The sequence below is a fragment of the Amblyomma americanum genome, chromosome 1 (assembly GCF_052857255.1).
Source record: "Amblyomma americanum isolate KBUSLIRL-KWMA chromosome 1, ASM5285725v1, whole genome shotgun sequence".
NCBI classification, from domain to species: domain Eukaryota; kingdom Metazoa; phylum Arthropoda; class Arachnida; order Ixodida; family Ixodidae; genus Amblyomma; species Amblyomma americanum.
Genome location: NC_135497.1, coordinates 558,235,851 through 558,257,815, shown reverse-complemented (window position 1 = coordinate 558,257,815; position 21,965 = coordinate 558,235,851). Strand labels below are relative to the sequence as shown.

The window sequence follows — 21,965 nt, the reverse complement described above, 5'->3', positions numbered from 1 at the left end:
TGAACAAGAACAACAACGTTTGCTTTTTTTCCATTTTTTTCTCACTAAGCGAATATTCAATATTCGAAGGCATTTTTTCTGCATATTCGTAATCGAGGAATCCAATATTTGCACACCCCTAAATTTATTAAATTTTAAACAAGAGCCTATGTTACGGGAGAGGAGCAGCAAGGGAAATCCCTGCTTCATGACAGGGAAGCAGATAGCATGCACTGCTTCACGCTAGTAGGACAAAAAATTATTGTGGGACTATAAAAACAACGAAAAATAAAGTGTCCCTGCCCGTGCCACTAAGTATAACGGGCTATGCCAGTAGGATAGTTTTGCTCACAGGAAAGGATAAACACCATTTTTCAAGCCAGCTTTTCTCAGCAAAGTGGAGCTGAGCCATGCTTTCGCAGGCCAGTTTCTCAGGGCAGCCCATTTCAAAACCAAAATAGTCTGAATTAAGGTGGGGAGCACCCACTGCTCACCTCGGTGAAAGGCAGCTTGCCCATGAGCTTGGTGCCCAGCATGACCATTTTGGCCACCCAGAAAAACAGGATGTCATGGCCGGTCTCCAGGAGCGTGCCTGGGTAGAAGGCCTTCAGGTCCGCAGTCTGCACAAGTGAGAGGAATCCTGCCCGTCAAGCTTTACACAATGCACCCAGAAACATGAAAGACCAATCCAAAAAGTTCACACCCACCCTAAAGCAAACTTAAGCTCAGAGGGCCAAACCTCCATGCACATGCCTAGTCAACTTAATTAAACCGAACCAGCTTGGTCCATGAGGATGTCACTATAGTCAATGTTGCTGTGATTCACAAAAAAGGGCAACCCTTCCCACGAAATTGGAGAAAACTACACTTGAACGAACTGAAAAACCATTTATCCCAGTCATATAAACGGCTGAGGAGATAGGAAACAAATCTGAGCTTCGTTTCACCAATCTCACAGTTCGACACTCCAATGGTGGGTTGCAGTAAAAGAAAATAATAAGTAAGAAGCAAGCCACTATCATCACAATAACTCAACAGGACAGTTTACTCACACAACAGGATACTTGATCACACTGATGGGCCTTTTTTTATTTCTTAAGGTCGGAATTTATCCATCATTTTGTAAGAACATTTTTCTGATGCTGTGATATATGAAGCAGAGCAAATGGATAAATTAGTGAATGTGTATCTGTTCAAGTATGACGGTAATGCATATCCTAATGTATGACACCCATCATTTGCGCATCGACAAAGCACATAACATGCGTTCATCGTGTCTTGTATTGTGGAGAATGGTACAATAATTACTCAAGTATTTTCCACACTTTGTTCCCTAAAATTAAGGCTTCAAGAAAGGGGTGCGCAAATTACACAAGAGATTTCGTGAACGCAACCTAAAAAACTCTACAAAGGTCATAATGCGCAATGTAAACGGTATACTGCTGCGTAAAGTCGACCCCTCAACTTGCACCCCTTGTTGGCCACAGAGAAGCTGACTCCAAATATAAATCGCTGCATACACCCCCAGACCCATGCTATGTGATGGCATGAGCGCCGCAAAGCAATAAACACAGAATGACGCAGTCACAAAGCCAGCAGTCAGATACAAGTTGATAAGGCTGCTCCCTCGCTTGCAGCCCAGCTGAGCAGCAACACCTGGCAGCCACTCGTACAGGAAAGCGACTGCCAATCTGAACGAGCCCAGTAAATGGCACGCAACTGACTTTTCTTTACAGACATACAAAGTAATTTCAGAATTTTTTCCCCGCCCGTCCTGTCAAATTTAGCGCTGTTTTTACCTTTGTTAGAAAATTTTCCACCAACTAGCCGAGCAAGAGGTACTGTTCACGCCGCTCACTCGCCTTCATCACCAGAATTCTTTTTTTGTGCACAGAGTGGACACAATAAGGACGAGGAAGACGGGGCGCATCTGTCCCGCCTTCCTCGTCCTTATCGTGTCCTCTCTGTTGTTGTGTGCTGTATTTTATGGCACATAGGCAACTAAGGCCATCATGGGCCAAACTCAAGGCAGAGGGAAATTGTTTCATGCAGTTTCATAGAAATATTAATACCATCGGTAGTGTAGAGGGCCTATAAAATTGCTTTGTATCACCTAGTGATGATAGAGGAAATTAATTTTATAAATGTCCAGTAAAAAAAGCTTTACAGACGGCCAGGCAGCCATCCTTGGCTGGGCAAGCATGTTGAGCCTCAAAGAAAAGCCTCGGGAGTGAGAAGGCAGCTGAGGTGCATCAAAAAATGAAGCCAGGCAGTTTGTCGAGAAAACATGCTTCTCTTAAAATACTAAACATGCAAGACATGTGCATCTTCACCCAAGAGTGGGTGTAAAGGAATGTGGTCATTACAAAACTGGGTACAATATTTTTTCCTTAGTTTTTAGACTTTCGGGTACAATAATAAACTGCTCATTCATCTCTATAGTTTTCACAAAGAGGTTTCTCTTGTTTTTTCGGTATAAAGTTATGAATAAGGTGTGTGTGGCCTATACAAAGCTGGCAGAGAATTTACTTCCTTGAAACGTTCCAGGTGTGTGCAAGACTTCCATTCATCTAAATCTGGCTTTAACAAGAGTAGTTTGTTATTTACTTCATTGTTCCACGCTAAGTTCCATTTTTTTTCCTTAATTTACCGTGTACCAAGTGCAAACAATCCTTAAACGCTATGTTTACTTTCTTTATTTGCTTGCAACGGGCTTCAGCAGCGCACAAGTCTGCTCTCTCATTGCCTTTAATTCCGATATGACTTGGTACCCAGCAGTCTTATGCTTTGCCCTTGAGCTATTGCTGTTGTTATGTTGTGTATTATGTCGCCAAGCAGCGGAGTGATTGCATGTCTTGAGTGAAGGGCTGTAAGCACACATAGGGTGTCTGTGTACATAATATTGTTTACGAGGTTCTCGTTTACTATTTTCTGTACGGCTACAGAGATGGCATGAAGATGGATGCACACTGTGGAAGCCTTACTGTTTCATTCCAATTCCCTTGTACTATCGGGCCGGAATGAAACGTGAACACAGGAATGCGTGGCCTTTGCTTAATTTTGGTACAGTGCGCGTCATCTAGCAGCGTCCGCGATAAGCTGCTGACGTGTACACTAGGTTTGTGGCTCTGTGCCTAGCCGCCCTATGTGGAGCCATCGCTCGATTTTCCGCAAAGTGAGCTGCCTCGCTTTGATACCGACGCTCCCCATGTCCACGGTCCGGGCGAGCAGGGTGGCATTGTAGTTTCTGTCCTTTCAATGACCGCGTTATCTTGCTGTGCGATGACAAAGCTTCGACTGCCGAATGCACTCGGCTATCGGCATGCAAGGGACGGCAGCTTGGGCGTGATGTCTGTTACTAATTTTGTGCATCATAGATGTCAGGCAGCAAATCGAGCGATGGCTCCACACAGGGCAGCTAGGGAGAGAGCCACAAACCCAGTGCACATGTCAGCAGCTTATCGCGGACGCTGCTAGACGGTGCACGCTGTACCAAAATTAACCAGAGGCCACGCGTTCCAGTGTTCATTCTGGCCCGATAGTGCCACATAAATATCTGTTTTTGAACCATCTGTATAAAAAGCTGCGAAAGTACTGTACTTTCCTGAGAGTGCCAGAAATTCTTGTATTATATGTTGTTGTGGAGTTTGTTGAACTGTGTAAAAGTAAAATCACAGATAGCAGGAATATTGTACCACAGAGGTAGTGGATCTCATCTTGCTGCAATAGCAGGTAATGTGTTTAGTAAGTCTGGCACATCTCTTCAAATCGCAAGAGCAGTGGCCTGGTAGCTTGGGGTTTATTGTTAAAGAGTGTTCTAGATGGGCACTGTGCAGCTATAGGGTAACATGGATGTTTCTGCAGCGAGTGGATATTTAGAATGGAAAAGCATGTGAGCATGGCTCATCTGTCTGGAAGTCATGGTTCATTGGTTTCCACATAAAGACTGTTTATGAGTGACATCCTGTGGAAAGACGCAAACCTATATTATCGCATAAGCGCATGTAAGGGCCGCACTTTTTTTTCCAGATTGGGGGCCAATTTTTGGGGTGAGAACCATACATGCAATGTTCGAAAAAAATTTTTTAAAGTAGAAACACACCAATCAGGGAATGAGCGGCATTTTTTCTACACTCAATCGTCACTCGCGGAGCCTTCAGACACCAAGCTGGTGCTCTGCTCTGTTGCATGCTCATCCACAAGAAGTCGCGCTGCATGTTCACTGTCAACGCGTAGTCGTTGTTCCACACTTAAATCACATAGTGGAGCAGGTCTTCTTCCATTTCGGGAAACTCGCATGGCTTGCTTTTGGAAAGCACGCTTTTTGCAGCCTGTGTTCCTCAGTGCATCCTTTTGGTTGCACCATCGTCGGATGCACTTCTCGGCCACGTCGGATTGCCTGCCCGCCACACTCTTGCCATGTTCGACAGCAAACTCCCAGCCGTGTAGCTATAAGGTGCTTGCCCACCGTGCTAAAATTGTGACGCTCAACAGCAGCACACGAAAGCCACAACTATGGTGAACTAACACGCTACCGCAACTCCCGTGCCTTTGACAGCGGCAAAAAGCTGGAGCTGGTGATACCGACGGCGATATGGATAGTGGGAGCTCGCAGCGGAGGGAAAAAGTTGACGATGGTGATGATGACTCGCGGCCTCAGGCGTCATTCGTAAGCAGCACCTGGAAGTTCCTATGCGCATTGTTGGATGGTGGGAATCGGTGTCGCTTCTCGACGCAACCTCAGTCAAGATGACACCCATTCCGAGCCGGACAGGAGTGCCGCTGAGTGAAGGGGCTCATTAGTGGAGAAAGAAGACTTGGTTTTAATTACATATTTACAAGCATGTGAGTTCAGAAGTGAGCTGCCCTCCGAAGAGAGGATCTTAAGGTAGGATCATAATGGAGGATGCAAATGGAGAATCGAGGAGGATGATTCACTGCACTCGCCGTCAAGTTTTATACAGTTCTTCATCCCTAGACTCCCCAGGTTGAGGACGCCCTCGCCAGGGTGGAAGTGGCCTCAAACTTGAATTTTCGCGCACAAACACGCCCCACTGCACATAGGGACCTGCCCCCGTCACATGTCGAGCCAGGCAGAGAGGAGGATGCCGTCGGGTCCACGTCGACTGCGGAGGGGATGCTTTCTGGCCAGCCGAAAGTTCCCACACGGTGCTGACACCTGTTTCTTCATTTGAAGAATCCGACGTGCAAGACCGGAGCCCCAGGTCAGCTTACTTGAATGCCAAAAAGGTTGTGCCATTAGCGAGGCTGGCAAAGTTATCGGACAACGACGGCCAACCCGCCGCCGTATTCCCACGCTGATCATCTTCTGCCGGGACCGAGGCCGCCTTAGTTCCCCCAACTTAGTCACGACCATTGGGGATTAGCTGCCGCTCGCTTACTGCGGTGGCCTCTCTGCTCCACCCGGAATCCACCCGGGCGACGCTCTTCGGGGTACTTGGTCAGGAAGGTGGGAGCGATCCTTATCGCGTGGCTCGGAACCATCCCGAAGAAGCTTAGTGTTGGTTTCCAGCAGGTGAACCTTGCAAACGCCGCCGCTAATACAGACGGACGGTCGACGAATGTAGCAGCATGCACAGCTGGGCTCGGGGAGTGGCGGCGGCGCGCACGCTCCTCTCCAGACCAGCTAGGCGCGTGCGTGGCCTTTGCAATCAAGCGCACCATTGCTCGCAACACGAGCAGAACGTGGAGGCCACGGCGTGTGCATGGAAAGTTTGGGTGCAGACCTTACACAAACCTTTTTTTTAATATTGATATATATATATATATATTTTTTTTCGGATGTTTTTAGTTTTCTTTTACTGCCTCTTTTTAGATTATCAGTGTGGAGCATTCTTTTAAGATTTGCGCACGCGTTGCTGCAGAGTGATGGGACATTTTTCTGTTGTTCAATTTTATTCAGTTGTAAGTGTAGCACCGTCCTGTCCTCATCTTTCTTCATCACGTCTTTACGCTACGTTTTTGTTAAGAATGTGTGACCAACTGGCCCTACAGTATACTTTGTTAAATTTCGGGACAGTACTTTAAGTATGTTCAAGGATCGAGAGGCTTTCTTTTTGAGAGCATTAATGGGAGGTAGGAATATTAGTTTTTTGTCAAAAGTAATTCCTAGAAATTTTCTTTCTTTTTTCACAGGTAGTTCGGTTTTGTTTAGTTGTAAGGTGGGATCAGATTGTAGGCGCCATTTTGGTGAGAACAGAACACCCACTGTTTTCTATTTGGAAAACTAGAATCCATTTTTGTCTGCCCATGTCTCTAGTTTGTTTATTGTCAACTCTCAGATCATGAACGGCAGTTTACCAATATCCTTCAAGAGAAAAGTACTCACCTACTGGGCAGAAACACGGAGGCTAATGAAAAGGCTTCAGCCTAAGTAAAGGGCAGCACAGCAAGCCATGGAAAGAAAAATGATAGGTGTAACGTTGAGACCAGAAGTGGGCAGGGTGGGTGAGGGAACAAATGTGGGTTAATGACATCCCAGTCGAAATCAAGAGGAAGAAATGGGCTTGGGCGGGGCATGTAATGCGAAGGCAAGATAACCGCTGGTCCTTAAGGGTAACGGAGTGGATTCCAAGAGAAGGCAAGCGTAGTAGGGGGAGGCAGAAGGTTAGGTGGGTGGATGAGATTATGAAGTTTGCAGGCAAAGGGTGGATGCAGCTGGCAAAGGACAGGGTTAATTGGAGAGACATGGGAGAGGCCTTTGCCCTGCAGTGGGTGTAGTCAGGCTGATGATGATGATGATGATTTAACAATGGAGCACAGTTCCGGCACTTACTGCAGTGAATGGCTAGGTTGCTTCCGGATGAATTTCTAACATTATTGTTGTGCTGCCATAGCCGGTCGTTGAGACAATAGCCTGTTTGTCTAACATACTTTTTGCCACAAGACAGAGAGATGCAGTAAACGACACAAGCAATACAGTTCACATATGCATTTTGGTGTTCGTTTGACCAAGGGAGGGCTTTGTCAGCTTGCAATGCTTGTTAAGCTTATGAGGGGCCGTAAACACAGCTCTCACATCTGCTTTCTGCGCGATCTTTTTCAAGTTGTGGGAGACACTGTGCACGTAAGGGAGCACTGCAACCTTTTTCTTATCACCAGACTTCTGTGCAATGTTTTCACGAGCGCTAAGGTTCCTAAGGATGCGTTCTGCTACAGAGGCCTGAAGAGGAACACTGTAGCCAGCGGCGGATAACCGCTTGACTTGTTTGTGGAAGCTGCGGGGCATGCAGTGGTGGCAAGATTGTGTCAAGGCGTTTCTAAAACAAGGCGCAATGACTCCACACTCTACCAGTTTTGAGTGGGTGGAGCGAAAAGCTAAGACGGGCTTATTGCCGTGAGGTTCGTAGCTCCAGCAAACGTGGTTGTCGGTGAGAGAAAATTTAATATCTAGAAAGCGGAAGCCTTGATCACTGAGTGATCAAGGCTTCCGTATGGAAGCCGAAACGTCTTCGTTTTAAACAACAACCTTTTGGTCTGATCAAGGCTTCCGTATGGAAGCCGAAACGTCTTCGTTTTAAACAACAACCTTTTGGTCGGCGTTCCTTTTTCTTCATACATGAATCTGGATAAGTGCTCGATCGTCGCCAGACACCGGGATCAGTTAACTCGCGAGATTATAGAAGCAGCTCGCATCGCTGCCTTGCAAGACAAATGTGTCAGCAAGCCGTCTATCTCCCTGTCGAAAAGAGAGCTGGCCTTCTTAAAGATTAACTGAGTCGTGCATGTCCGTTGTTCCTCGTTCACCTGGTTTTCTTTATCTTTCCGAGCGCATGCGCCTGGTTCCCCTCACGGTCCACGTTCGTTTTGGTCGCTTAGGTTTCCTTCAGTCGGAAGTTAGCGCCTGTGTTGTCCGTCTTTCTTTGTCGCTTGTGCCGTTTTTGCGCTCCCCATATACCATGGATCATCGTTACCGACTGCCCAAGTTTCCACCCTTGTGACCCGTTAGAACTTCAGATAACTCGGACTTTTTTTCCAGTCCCCTGAATTAAATTCTGCTGAGAAACCAGTGCATAGCAGCCAGTTGGAGACTGCTGGTTGAGCAAAGGCCCTCACCTGATCTGGCCATCCAAAGATGGAGAAGGGGAACAGACCAGAGGAGAACCACGTGTCCAGCACATCTTCATCTGCAAAAGCAACTCACAATATATGGGGCCATCGTGGTACCGCACACAAATGCATTTGTAAGCACTGCACTGCTCAGACCGCACACAGCGCCGGTTTCTTTCCCACCATTCTCACATGGCCCAAATGTGAAAACCTCTTTCTCTCATGGGTTCCCTTGCCACAGTGACCATATTTTCATGGGGATAAAATGCGAAAAAACTTGACAGAAACAGTTCAGACTGCTTATGTGTGACAACGCGAAAGCGCTGATGGTTCACTGTTCACTGCAGAAGCACACACACAACCAGCCATAATGGAAGCCAGAACATTGTACGATCAACGGCTGCATCACAATTTCGATAGATATGAAAGCCTGGGAAGGCATACAATTGAAGGTGCATGTGTGTGGCCTCCAACTGGGAAAATGACCAATATGTGGGAAAACTGGCACCATATGGACGGATGGCAGTGCTCCGCTTGCTGTGCGCATCATACAGCCACTTGATGACGTCACCCTAATTTTCTGTACCATCTGGAGGGTACATGCACGCTCGAGCCGCCGGCTTTTCTTGTATTGGGACTAGTAATGCTCTCACATTCAAACCAGTGTTTCGCAATTTCAGTTCACGCTAAATCACCTGTCTACAGGAAACACAAGTTAACTTTCACTAGCTGGCAAATTTTTAACCCCCCCCCCCCCCCCCAAAGGTATTCAAAACCAACACAAAAAAATACTTGTTAGAAGGATTCATTTAGTCTATTTGAATACGGTACCTGCTCACTATTAAGTATGCCGAATTTCTAACCTCTCCACTCATTTCTGGGAAGTAACTTGCTTGTGCCCATGAATCTTTGCTTTTATATCATAATGCAAACAAAAATGCACATGTATGTTTGTCTTTCTGCATCCAAAAGCCAAGCCTTCTCCCTTATTCTGAGATTAATTTGAAGTCCTCCACTACAGCATGCCTCACAGCTCTCAGTGTTATATTCTCCACAATGAAGTATCAAGTGAGGGAAAGTGGTGCCCAATCTGGACATACACCAGGCACAACTTGTTGCAGCAAGCTGTGGCTAGCAGCCTCCATGAAAAGTTTTGCTTCCAATCTGCCCTGTCCACTCATGGGCTTCCCTCTCCTTAACTCTGGCAACTGATGCAAGCCACTGTCTGGTCCTCCTCCCACGCTTGGTTGCAAAGCGAATAACCAGCCACTGGCCAATCAGAGCCCTGGTCCTTCCCAAGGCTTGATCTGGGTGATTCTGTCGGCCACACACCTTCCGCTGAGGAGGTTCCTCCTTACTCGACCAGCAAAAAGCCTCAACTCTGTTTCTCTTTCCTGAAAACATACTGTGGTGCATCATGCAAGGCACCAATGCGGCACACTCCCAGCACAAAGTTCACCATGGGGGAGCAGTGCTAAAGAAAAGCCTAGAGTTGCCACTCAAGGTAAGATTACATTCCACGCTGTATATTTCAGGCAGTGCTGGTGCACCCACGTGAAATATGCACTTGTGTTCTTCCTCGCAAACACCCAAGTGCCCACATGCACAACCTTAGCATCAATAGGACGCGTGATATGCAGTTGCTTTTTCCACATGAACCCTTGGTGCATCATCACTGCCAACCAGCCACAGGCCAGGAAGGCTAAGGGAAAAAGTGGGCAATTGCAGACAGGATGATTAAGTAAAAGACTAGCGCATAAGACAGGACGTAGACAGAGAAGAAGACAGGACATCCTGTCTTCTCTGTCTGTGTCCCAGTTTTATGAGCTAGTCTTTTACTTAATGATGACACACCAACTAGCCCGGCTTTCCCCATTGATCGCAGACAGGATGAAGATGTGCCCACCTTGCTTCAGCCTGACCTTGTCCATCGGCACTCCATATTTTCTGGCTGCTTTCTCTGCAGCCTCTTCCTGGGTGCGCCCACTGACCCAGTAGTCATTGTCACTCTCCTATGCACAAACACATCAATATAAAGGATGAAGCATTTCAGTTGGCTGCTCTCAACAGATACTGGTATTTCCATTACCTACGTTATACCAGGAACACAGGAAAGACACTTGCTGCGAAATTATTCTCCTCTGCCACTTCCCAAACCCAGTGACAGCTTGGGTAGAAAAAAGCTTCGAGATGGTACTTGCTAGAGGCTGATGTGATGCGGCTCTGCCTGCTCTACAGTCACAGGTACCCAGGCCTGGAAACCGTAGCAACACTCCAGATTGGAACTGCCAACAGCACGAGCTAACCTCAGGGAAGTGAACTGTGAGATGTCATGCAAAGCACAGCCCCTGTGAAGAGTGCTCAAGCACTGGAGGAGTAAAAAACGACATCAGGCAACTCTATTTGGCTCCATTTTCACACAACCATTGTTGCATCTAGAGCCTAGAAGCTGTAGCCAGGTGCTGTTTTGTTATGATGGAAATGTACAGCGCAAATAAAAACGAGGACACACGGAAGACACATGGAACACACGAGCGCTGACTTGCAACAGTTTATTTCGAACCTCGGACCAGTATATAAGCTGAAAAAACCAGGCAAACATCCCGCATGCGCAGTAGGTGACACATTCATATGTTGACGCAAGTAGAACAGCTCCTTACCAGTAAGAGCATTAGTTGGCTTGGCCACACAGGACCCACCCCACAGGTCTATCATTTCAGCCTCTATTATCTCTCAAGTGAGTTGGCAACGGTTTTTGGCGATAACAGAGCATTCTTGGTAAGCAGGCTGACACACAAACTCTTCATCAGAATCGCTATCATTTTCATCTTTACCATTTTTCTTACATTTCCTGCATTTCCTGCAGGTTGACACTTTTTGCAGGACTGGCATCTATCCTGCGGCAAATGTTCTGCCGCTCGAAGGCAGTCAGAACACTCAGTGCAGTGCTGAGGAAGATGCGCACCACTTAGGTCTTTCAGTAAGCGCGCGTGCTCACCTGCCCTTTCATTTATGCACCGCCCTGTTTGGCCCACATAGACCTTCCCGCATACGTCTGTGAATCTACAAATCGGAGATGGCATATCTTGAACGGTTCTGTTGATAGTGGTGTGTGTGACCTGGTATCTGCACGTGATCGGGTTTTTTTTCCTTATATTTGCTGTGCTGCCAGTGAATAAAGTTAGATGAAGTTTAGCGCTAGTCTTGTGTGCCTCTGTCTTGTGTTCGTCTTGGTCGCGCTACAGTTCTTTTGTTACAGTATGCACCATCTAGCCCAACAAAAAGTTCTTCTAAACCATCTACCGGTTTGTCCTACGTAGCTCTTCCCACATTTCAAAGGGATGCGTAGACAATCGAATGCGTACATTCTACGAACTTTGTTCGGTGCTCTTTTTTGCAGTTCCGATTCTTTGAATCACTGGGCCTGGACAGTCTGCACAATTTTTGCAACTTATCGGGGGCAGAGAACAGAACTTTTACGTTCTCCCGTCCACCGATCTTTCTTAGGCGATGAGACAGGCCATGAATGTACGGGATCACAGCAATCCGTTTTGTAGCAGGCGGTAGAGACGTACGAGTTATCTTTTGAGCACAGGCGCTTAAGAAGGGTTTCCGCGACGCTGAAGTAAACATGAGTAGGATACCCCACGGCTCTGTGTTCCGCGTGTGTGTTCCATGTGCCTTCCTTGTGTCCTCGTCTTTATTTGCGCTGTACATTTCCATCATGAATCACCAACAAGCCCAGACTGCCACCTTTGTGAGCTGTTTTGTTGGCAGGGCAGTGCATTGCTCGAGTGCTCCACACAAGCTGAAATATGTGTTCAAGCCTAAGCAAAGCAGTAACTTCCTTACTGTCAGCCTTACCAATGCCAACTGTAACAATAGTTTTAAAATACCAAAACTGGAGGCGACACTTCCAGTCCGCCTTAAGGGTATGATGCCATAGCGTCAATGGGTTAATTCCAATATATGCGACACTTCTCATTCACAAAGATCCCTAGGAGCCCTCGTACCCCTCCTGGCACAGTGGCTAAGCGGTATGCCACTGCCCTGCAATGGCAGGTGCTGCCACCGGTGGGGCTTATGCAAACCAGGCTGCTCTTCCTGACCAACCTCTCATGACCAATCATTAATTTATTTAACTGCCACCTGGCACGGTGGTCAGTTTGCTCACACGCATCGTAGGGCGGTGATAAAGGGAACTCCCCGTTTATTCTGATGAAGTGCAATATATACAGAAGCGCTAGTCACATGACTTTTGTGATAAGTGCGGGATGACAGCCAAAGAAGTGTGCTCGTGTTTTATCTGCAGGCTGACGTCACAGGCAAGTTGCGATGACGCCACAAGGTCATGTGACCTACAAGGCACACCTGCCACCTAGGTGACCCACTTAAGTTGTTTCTCTTGGGGTTTTTCATGGATCTTTCGCTCACGGTCAATGAAGCTGGCTTCTCTGCAACACAGGCCCCTTAACATTCTGGCGTTAAAACAGCTACTTCACAGCATCTGATCAGTAGCACGGCCATTTGTCTGCAAGCTACAAATTTGACTTTATCTTATTTATCCGCCCAGCTACAAAAAAGAATGCCCCCTATTCATATGAGGGCAAGAAGGGCTACAGGGTAATCGACCTGAGGTTCCATGGTGCGCACAGCCAGGAAGGGACACAGCACACAAGCTTTGTCGTCCCTTCCTCGTTGTGCACCGTGGAACCTTGTGAGAAGGGCAGACAGCAAACCTTAATTTTGGCCCAGCTTCCCCTGAATATGAAAACGAGTCACCATCACAGACATTGCAAAATAACCAAAAGAAGCACCACTGCCAGAATTCACAGTGGTCTTTTGGAGCATGGCCACAACTGCAGGCACAACCTTGCAATGTCAATTGCAGTTCAACCCCGTGTCTGAACAAACATGACAGCTGTAGCTCTCGTGACACTTATTTGCACTGTAACCAAGTAATAACCCCTTGAGGTGACTCAATGAGCTTCTTTTAACATGACACATTTGCCTGGTCAATGCTTAAAAGAAAGAGAGCAATACCATACGCAACCGAAAGCAATTGTCTGGAGAGTTAATTAAATATTTTGAGAGAAAAATATGTGCAACATTAATAATCAAAAAGAAATTCCATACATGAAAAAAATTAGACATACTAGTACCAGGTTATAATCTACTTGCTCATGCAGGCTCATTTTCCTTCTCGCTCCTGGAGTGAAAACACTACCAAAAAAATTTTCTGGGTTTCCTTACAATGCATAACAAAGCTTGTATTCATGGAAAAGAAGAAAATCACTCACAGCTCCAAGTGGAGTCTGTCTGCCTTCAATGGAGACAAAGTAGGCTGGGATTCGATGGCCCCACCACAGCTGTCTCGAAATGCACCAGTCACTGCAAATGTGCGCAGACGCACCAGTGTAGAGACCCTGCAGCCACGATGCGAGGAGGGGAAAGAAAAGCCCCTTTGCCCTGCTTTAGTTTGGCCAGAACCAACAATGTCAAGAGTATTAGGCACAGGAGTTAGCGCTTGTAATCCATCATCTCAATAATGATTCGCTCAAGTTAGAATTACTGAATGTGTAACTTCTAACTTTTGAACAGCTTTTTTTCTGTTCATAAAAACACACACACACACAACCTGTGAATATGGCCTAATTAAGAAAATTAAATTAACCTGTGCAGCATTAATAAAATCCACTTGTATTTCTCAATCTATATATTGAAATTTGGTTGATTTCTTTTCATCAGTTCTCAATCTGAAACTCAAATGCAACGCAAAGCGCAATGAAAGAAACTGCCCAGCCCAGTACAAGTGAAGCACTCACAGGTTGCACAATGTGTCAGGGCAGTTCACAAACGTTGCAAAAGCTCACCGAATGTTCTCCAGAAAGTAGTTCCAAATCTTGACATGGTGTTCCGGGACAAGCTTGAGGCTGCCTTCCTTCACATCCTATCACACAGGAGAAGCCAACCGCTTTACTTTGAGCGTAATCGGAGCAGGCACAAAAATCATGCACACGACTTCCTATGCCTGACATGACAGCAAAAGGCTTGAGGTAAGGTTTTTGTTTGCCAATTTATTTTCAGGCACCGCTCCAAAAAGATTTCACATGTCGTAGCACTATCACAGTTCAGCAAAATGAGGCTAGCAAGCAACAATGGCCACAGCAGCAGGCACATGAGTACCCCACCTTGACGGCCTGGGCAGCCATGTCAGTGAGGTTGACGAACCACTGGACCTTGGGCAGGGGCTCCACAATGTCCTTGGACCGGCTGAGTATGAAAGAAGGCTTGTAAGCTGCTGGGCTCTGTTACTCATGACAGCCCTACTACCCACCTCCTTAAAAAACTCCTTCAAAGTAATCAAGGTACTTTCCAAATGTTTGACGTACAAACCTCCAATGTACATATTAGAGGACTTTAGTCATGGGTACCAGACAACTTCAGAACATCTCTCAATTTCAGGTACATTTCACAGCTGCTGCCATTTGTGACTCTCATATCAATTTTTAACTGAAACAATTTACATAATGAGTGGCTCAGAAAACATATGACTTTTTCAAGTAAAATGCTAACTCAGATACCGTATTTATTCGAATCTAGGCCAATAGTTCTTTTCAAATAATCATATTCCAAACCCTAGTGTCGGCTTAGATTCGAGGATTTTAAAAAACATGCCAGTTTTTCATTGAAACTGTTAAATATGGTGCATAGCTAGCGCCATCTAGAAAAGTCAGTATTGCAGCCGCTACTAGCCGTGCCAGTAGCCAACCGTACACAAGTGAGGTCGCCATTTTGACCTCTGTTATGTCGGTCGTATTGTGCGGCGTGGTTTTATCGCGATGGCACCAAGCAGGAGATGCCACTACAGTGCCGCTTTCAAGCGAAATGTTGTGATAGCCGCAGAGGCATCGTCGAACCTTCAAGCCGGGCGGGACTTCGGTGTCGACGAGAAAAACGTCTGTCGTTGGAGGGGACAACGACAGCAGCTTTTTGAGTGCGCTGCAATGAGGATAGCATTTAGCGGACCAAAGAAAGGCTGTCACTACGAAGTGGAGACAGTTTTGGCAGACTTTGTTCAGACTCAGAGAGCAGCTGCCCTTCCAGTGACAACATAAGTGCTCCAAGCGAAAGCTAGGAGGGAACTTTCGAGGGAGCGAGGCCTAACGCCAAAGGATTTCAAAGCCAGCCGGGGCTGGCTTCAGAAATTCATGAAGCGCTACGGCTTCAGCCTCCGACATCGCACTTCAATCACCCAGAAGCTGCCAAGCGATTTCGAAGAAAAGCTGATAGCTTTTCAGCGCTACATGCTGCAAAAGAGAGAAGCAGCAGGCTACAACCTTGGGCAAATCGGCAACGTCGATCAGGCGGCTGTGTATTTTGATATGCACTGGCGTACACTGTGAATGAAAACGGTGCCAAGGAGGTGACGGTGCGCTCTGCAGGCTACGAGAAGCAGCGTGCAACTGTGATGCTGTGCTGCACAGCTGATGGACATAAACTCCCTCCTTATATGATATTTAAAAGGAAGACACTGCCTGCTCGAGAAACTTTCCCTAGAAATGTCATTGTGCGGGCAAATGAGAACGGGTGGATGACGGGTGTGATGGTGGAAGAGTGGGTTAAGATTGTGTGGCGACAGCGTCCAGGAGCCCTTTTGACAAAGAGCTCGCTCCTTGTCGTCGGCCCTTACCGTCGGCACCTGACCAACAACGTAAAGGCAGCGCTCGCCCAAGCGAACACGAACCTCGCTATCATACCGGGCGGCATGATGGGCCAGTTGCAGCCACTTGATGTCTGCATCAACAAACCTTTCAAGGGTCGTCTGCGGAAATATTACATAGACTGGTTGACTGACGAAGAACACAAGCTAACGGCAACGGGCTGCATCAAACGTGCATTGCTATCGCAGCTGGCGGGCTGGGTAGCTGCAGCGTGGGATGACATCCCAGGCACTTTGATCGTGCGCGCCTTTAAAAAGTGCAGCATATCTAATGCGCTTTACGGTACCGAAGATAGTGCGCTGTTTGAAGGTGACGGTGACAAGGAACACAGCGACGAGTCTAGCAGCGACGACGATGTTGAATGAGCTCTGCACGTTCAGATTCAATAAATGCTGTTTGCATTTTGTGAACACTCTCCTCGCTTTTTTTGTTCGGCCTACATTCGAGGTAATTTCTTTTTTGTCGGCTTCATACTTTAGGTGGTCGGCCTAGATTCGAGTAAATACGGTATATCGGACTCAAATGGGATTGTGAAATAGTTTTGATATGTTGGTAATTCGATACACAAAATAAGCTCATCTGCAACCTAGAAGCAGATACATTGCATTTACACTAGTGATACGCTTCTTGCAGTGACGTACCACCCATGCTTTGGAACTAGCCATTGTCTCATTAGTTTTCAGTCCCGTTACCAGTACATTGCAGACAGAAATATCTGATTAAAACTGGGGCACGTTGGCTGCACTGCATGACAGTGATGTGGCATGGAAAACGAGTATAACAGACCACTCTCGAGCACACCCCCCGTTACCCTCGCCACAGAGTTTCACAACACAGCCAACCGCACGCGAAAAGTATCGAAGAGTGCCATTAGGAGAAGCTCCACTAGCAGGAGTGCAGCCAGCCATTCAATGTATCAAACGTTTTGCTCAATGAATGCAGTTCAATAAATGCAAAAAGTAGTGGCACACTTTTACACCTGATCTTCAAGGTAATGTTCTTACTGTGCGATATATACAATAAGTCGGTACATCTGGGAGGTCGATATATCCAGACTCAAGTGAGAGTGATAATCATGCAAGACAGCCAACTGCGCCCCTTAATAAAATTGAACTGCTGGGCTTGTTGGTACCTCATGCTTACACTGACACAGTGCAACAACGAACATGGACAACAAGGAGACCTGACAAAATACACATGATGTAAAGAAACACACAATTTATCTCTGGCAGCACCCACAACCTGCATGCGAACATAGGTAGCTTTTATTGCTACAAGGAAAATAATATTAAAAGGAGGCAGAAGGATGCAGTGAACACCAACCAAAAACTGCCTTATCCATCTGCTAAATTGCAATCTCTAAGAAAAGGCGCTCTTGCTCACTTAAAGGGGCTGTAATAGAGTTAAGTTATGCCTGGGATGTTAAAGGACGCCACTTCACGAATATTGTCCAGCAAGAATTTCTTTAATGCGCTTTGTAGAAGCTGAGTTATCCGTAGCCGCAATTTGAATTTCAGCTTCTTCGCGCCTTTTCCCTCTTCTCTCGTCACTTTTCGCACGCTGGAAGGTCGACATTCCTCCCCTCCCCCTCCGGGAGGCAGACCTTCCAGACCCGCTAAAGCTATGCGGATTACTGGCCGCGGCCAAGGCAAAAGCCTGACATCTGAAAGAATCTAACCAATAGCCATCGCAGGTGCAAGCGACGGAGGAGGGTGCAAGCATGAAAAAATCACTGGAAAGAGCTCGCCAACTTTCGCGTGTGATTGTGGGTACTTTGCTGCGTGTAGAAGTGTATTATTTGGCTCAGTATTCATGACAACACAATGCCGTGATTGAGAGAGTTGACATGCTCTCCTCGGAAGGTGTTTTAGAGCCACTTTAAAAGCATCATTGGTGTGCTGACACCAGTCGTACTTCGCCATTTCACCAGCACAGGCTGTATCTCTTCCCAAGAAGGGTTCCCTGCACTGCTTGCAATCAGAGCAGTGTGTGCCCAGGTGTCGCCGATGTTGCTCTTGTGTTCCCCTTCGTTCCTACATATGCCATTTTTGCTGACATAGGTTTGGCCACAGGGCAAAGGCATCAAAAAGACCACATTTTAAAGGAGTATAGACACCTAAATTTTAGGTGTGTTTTTCTTGTTTGTAATGATGCCCAAGACATTATCATGGATTACCACCTGGTATTCTAATACGACCGCTAAATAATTTATAATCGCATTTCTTTCTCGTGCTGTTTCAGTTTCGGTTTCAATAGCCAAATGAGCACTGTGACGTCAACATGTACTTACAGGTCACGTGAGACATGAAAAAACTACAATATAATCGCTGCTTCCACATTCATTGTCATTCCAGCTCTTGAGGAAGGCTGGCTTCAGCACTGCAGTAAATTAAAATGATGAAGCAGCAATTATATGGATGTTTTTCCATGCCTCACGTGACAAAAAACCACTCTTTGACGTCACAGCCATCGTTCGGCTGTTGAAACCGAAACGACATGACAGAAAAAACTCGATTATAAATTATTTAGTGGTTGTAGGCGAATATCACATGGTGATTCATGCGTAGTAGTGTCTTCCGCATCATTGTAGAGAAGAAAACATGCCACCAAGATTAGGTGTCTATACTCCTTTAACACGACAGCATTAGAGTGGATGTTTGGAGGAGAAGCCGTGTGCGTTCTCACACTAACTCAAGAAACTCAAGATTGGCACTGTAAGCAAATGTGAAATTAAGTGAGGCACAAACGCTTGCCGCACCACTAGCAGTCACCTGTGTAGTGAGGCAAAGCATACCGCCTGCCATCCGTGTGGGCACAGCTTGGCGCTTGGCGGTTCGATATATCTGTTTTACGTCAAGCCGCATTCGATATATAAAGCAAGAAATTCATGTTTGTTAAAAATATTTAGGAATAGTTCGGTATAGCCAATATTTCGTACTATCTGTGTTTGTTATATCAAGGTTTGACTGTATGCACAGCGTGCGGCAATGAACTTAGTTGAAGCCCTGCTGTCCTTATTCGTTGTCGCGCTGTGTGCATGTAAGCATGTGTCACTTAAAACTGTGCATACTTATGACGACAGGAAAGACAGTGCAATGCGCATGCGATTAGCCAAGACCTCAATAGTCAAAGAAGGCCTCACTTAATCCCTTTTGAATAAACAAGAAAAAAGAAGCCACCTGCAGATCGGCACAACCATGGGGTTGTCCTTGGTGTCTCGGTAGAGTCCTTTCTCCTTCAGGGCCTCCAAGACAGCCCTGCGGGCATCGAAGCGTTTCATGCCCTACAACAAACAATCCAAGTGAGAGTGGCTCATAGCAACTATAACTAGCTGGGCTTCCACATGCTACAGACACTAATGATATGAATGCTCAACTATTTAAGGGGGGACATAGCAATGGCATAGCGCATCCACGTCGAGTGCAAGAGGACCGAGGTTCGAATCCTGGTGCTGCATAATTCCCCACCGGGTTAAAAATAACAGACAAAATACAACTAGAAGACCTATCTAAGGTAATCAATAGGCGCGAGGTAGCCAACAAAAGGAAGTTCAATCAAGCATGCTCTAAAGAATAGAGGTAGCCTAAAAGCGGTGAAGGGGAAGCTAGGCATAGGTAAAAACCAGATGTAAGCATCATTAGCAATGGAAAAGATAGTTAAAGTAGCTGAAGAGTTCTACACAGACCTGTACAGTAGCCAATGTAATCAGAACGTTAATGAGAGAGACAGTAGTGCACAGCAATGCGTCATCCCGCCAGTAACGAAAGAGGAATTAAATGTAATGCAAAGGGGTAAAGCAGCTGGTGAGGATCAGGTAACAGCAAATCTGTTGAAGGACAGAGGGGAGATTGTGCTAGAAAAATTAGACACCCTGTATACGCAATGCCTTATGACCTCGAACGTAGCATAAGCTTGAAAGAGTGTAGGAAGATGTTAAGATTAAAGTTTTTTACATAATGTTTACAGCGATAAAACGGAAATCGACAAAAACATATCTAAAACAACTTCATTCTCAGTCCAAGAGATGAGACAATACCAAAAAAAATCAGGTCATATCAGTGTTGCATAAATGTATTTAAGTGTTCATTCGTTCCCCGAATTCCCTTCCGTTCATTCCTTTCCGTTGCTGTACAACATGATGCACATTGTTTCTCTCTCTCTATTTTGGCCATAAATGTTAGCTTTATGTTCGCTCACTTCGTTTTCATACCCCTCATGCTCTTTATCAGCTGATAGTAGCCTGACTGGCACACTTCTTTTTTTCTGTTCTGTGTGACCCTTCTTCTCTGACAATAAATCTGTTGTTAGTTCGGTGCCTGTGCTGTCGTGTCACGTCCTTGTCCCTTGTGCTGTTTCCTTTACTTGACTGAATGGTGATGTACAGGGCTTAAAAAGTTACTTGTGCTGCCTACTAGTTTACAAGGGGAAGAAATTTTTAGAAATGACTAACTGTACTAGCTTTAAACAATGTCGGGTAACTTCAGCGACCATCCTTGGCTGGAGAAGGATCTGGAGGTTCCCAACAAATCAAATAAAGACCTCAACCTTTTTCTCAAGAATTACACTGTGACTGAGGTGTACCGCATAGTAAAGCGAAGCAGTGGGTCAAAATTTATAGTTGCTCAAGAAAGCCGGCTTCTTTTAAAAAGCCAAAAACATAGGACATGTTAACAACTGTATTATCAATTAAGAGGAGCACTGAGTGAAAGAGAATGCATCTGTGTTGTGTTGTGAAGGGTCAGGTTGGGTCGGGTCGGGTTGTGTTGGGTTTAGTGGCACATAAGCATCTAAGGCTATCATGTGCCAAACACAAGGTGTAAAAAATTGTTTTGTGTAGGACGTTATAAAAACTATAAAAGAATGGTGGTGTAAAGGTCTAAAAAGTTATTTCATACTACCTAGTGTTGATACGGGGCAAAAATTTCAGAAATGGCTTATGGTAAAGGTTTTAAAGAAGGTCAGGTAACGTCAGAGGCCATCCTTGGCTGGGCCAGGATGTCGAGGCTCCTAACCAATGAAAGAGGCACCTCAGGCCTCCTGATCAGGAATGAGAAAGTGGATGAGGTGTATCAAGGACAAGTGAGGTGCTGGGTTGGAACTTAGTTTACCACGAAAACCAGCTTCTCTTCAAAACATAAGGGATGTTAACAATTGCATTATCACCTAAGAGCAGCGATGGATGAAAAGAGATGTGTTCATTATAAAATTGTGCAGGGCATTTTTCTTAGTAAAATTTTTAGTTTTGAGCATGACAGTAAAATATAGTTGAGTGCACTCGTTTCAACATGACAGCAAAACATGGTTGAGTGTGAACTCGTCTCCACATCTTTCACAAAGAGGTTTGTCTTGATTTGTCAGCAGGAAGTTATGTGTCAGGTATGTGTGTGTGTCTTAAGCAGAGACGAAATAAAATTACTTCTATAAAACGTTCCTCGCGGGTAGAGGTCTCCCATTCCCCGAGGATCAGCTTTACAAAATGCAGCTTGCAGTTTATCTCATTATCCCAAAATGTCTGCCATTATCCTTCAAATTACTGTGTATTAATTTCGTGCCGTCTCTATGGAGGCATACAGACTTTCTCGATTTCATGAGTGCAGACTTCGGCAGCACAGAACTCGGCACTTCCATTTCCATCTATATTCCAACATGGCTGGGCACCCAGCAGAATTTTATGACCATGTTATGATTTTTTTTTCCATGTTGTGTATTATGCTTCCTATTATGGGTTGGATTGAATTTCTAGAATGTAGTGCTATGAGCAGACTAAGTGAATCCGTGTAGATTATGCTGTTTTCAATACTGTCAATTATTCTGCTTATAGCTACAGAGACAGCATATAATAAACTGTACATCTCCAACCAAAAATTTTAACTTTAACCCAACGTTTCGAAGCCGACTCGGCTCCTTCATCAGGGGTGACTGAGGGCAGTAGCTAAGCGTCTTTAAGTATGGAGGGGAGGAGGGGGGCTCAAAGGAACGACAGCTGTGACGCAAAAGCCGCGGGGGAGGGGGGTTTAGGCTGTTAGTCACGCTGGCGCACTGCACGGAGGTATTGAATGGCGGCTTTTTTTCGTTGAGTTGAAGAGCGAAGTCCCTGGGCAACTGGGGGCAGGTTTCCTTTTGTGCGGCTGATGTTGTTCGCGGTGGTTTGGATATGCCAGGATTCCAGAAGGAGCCTCTTCTGGCAATTTG

At 45.9% G+C, this 21,965-nt stretch overlaps 1 protein-coding gene across 1 annotated transcript in view; it reads right to left on the bottom strand.

The window, feature by feature from the left end:
- The window catches only part of ValRS (Valyl-tRNA synthetase), a 359,853-nt gene that overhangs the window by 214,881 nt on the left and 123,007 nt on the right, over positions 1–21,965 (bottom strand). Inside the window, exons 11-17 of the mRNA XM_077651139.1 lie at positions 18,953–19,056; positions 14,241–14,322; positions 13,923–13,999; positions 13,350–13,440; positions 9,956–10,061; positions 8,056–8,126; positions 474–599 (exon numbers count right to left, since the gene is read on the bottom strand). Coding sequence (XP_077507265.1) covers positions 474–599; positions 8,056–8,126; positions 9,956–10,061; positions 13,350–13,440; positions 13,923–13,999; positions 14,241–14,322; positions 18,953–19,056 — 657 coding nt within the window. The remainder of the gene's footprint in view (positions 1–473; positions 600–8,055; positions 8,127–9,955; positions 10,062–13,349; positions 13,441–13,922; positions 14,000–14,240; positions 14,323–18,952; positions 19,057–21,965) is intronic.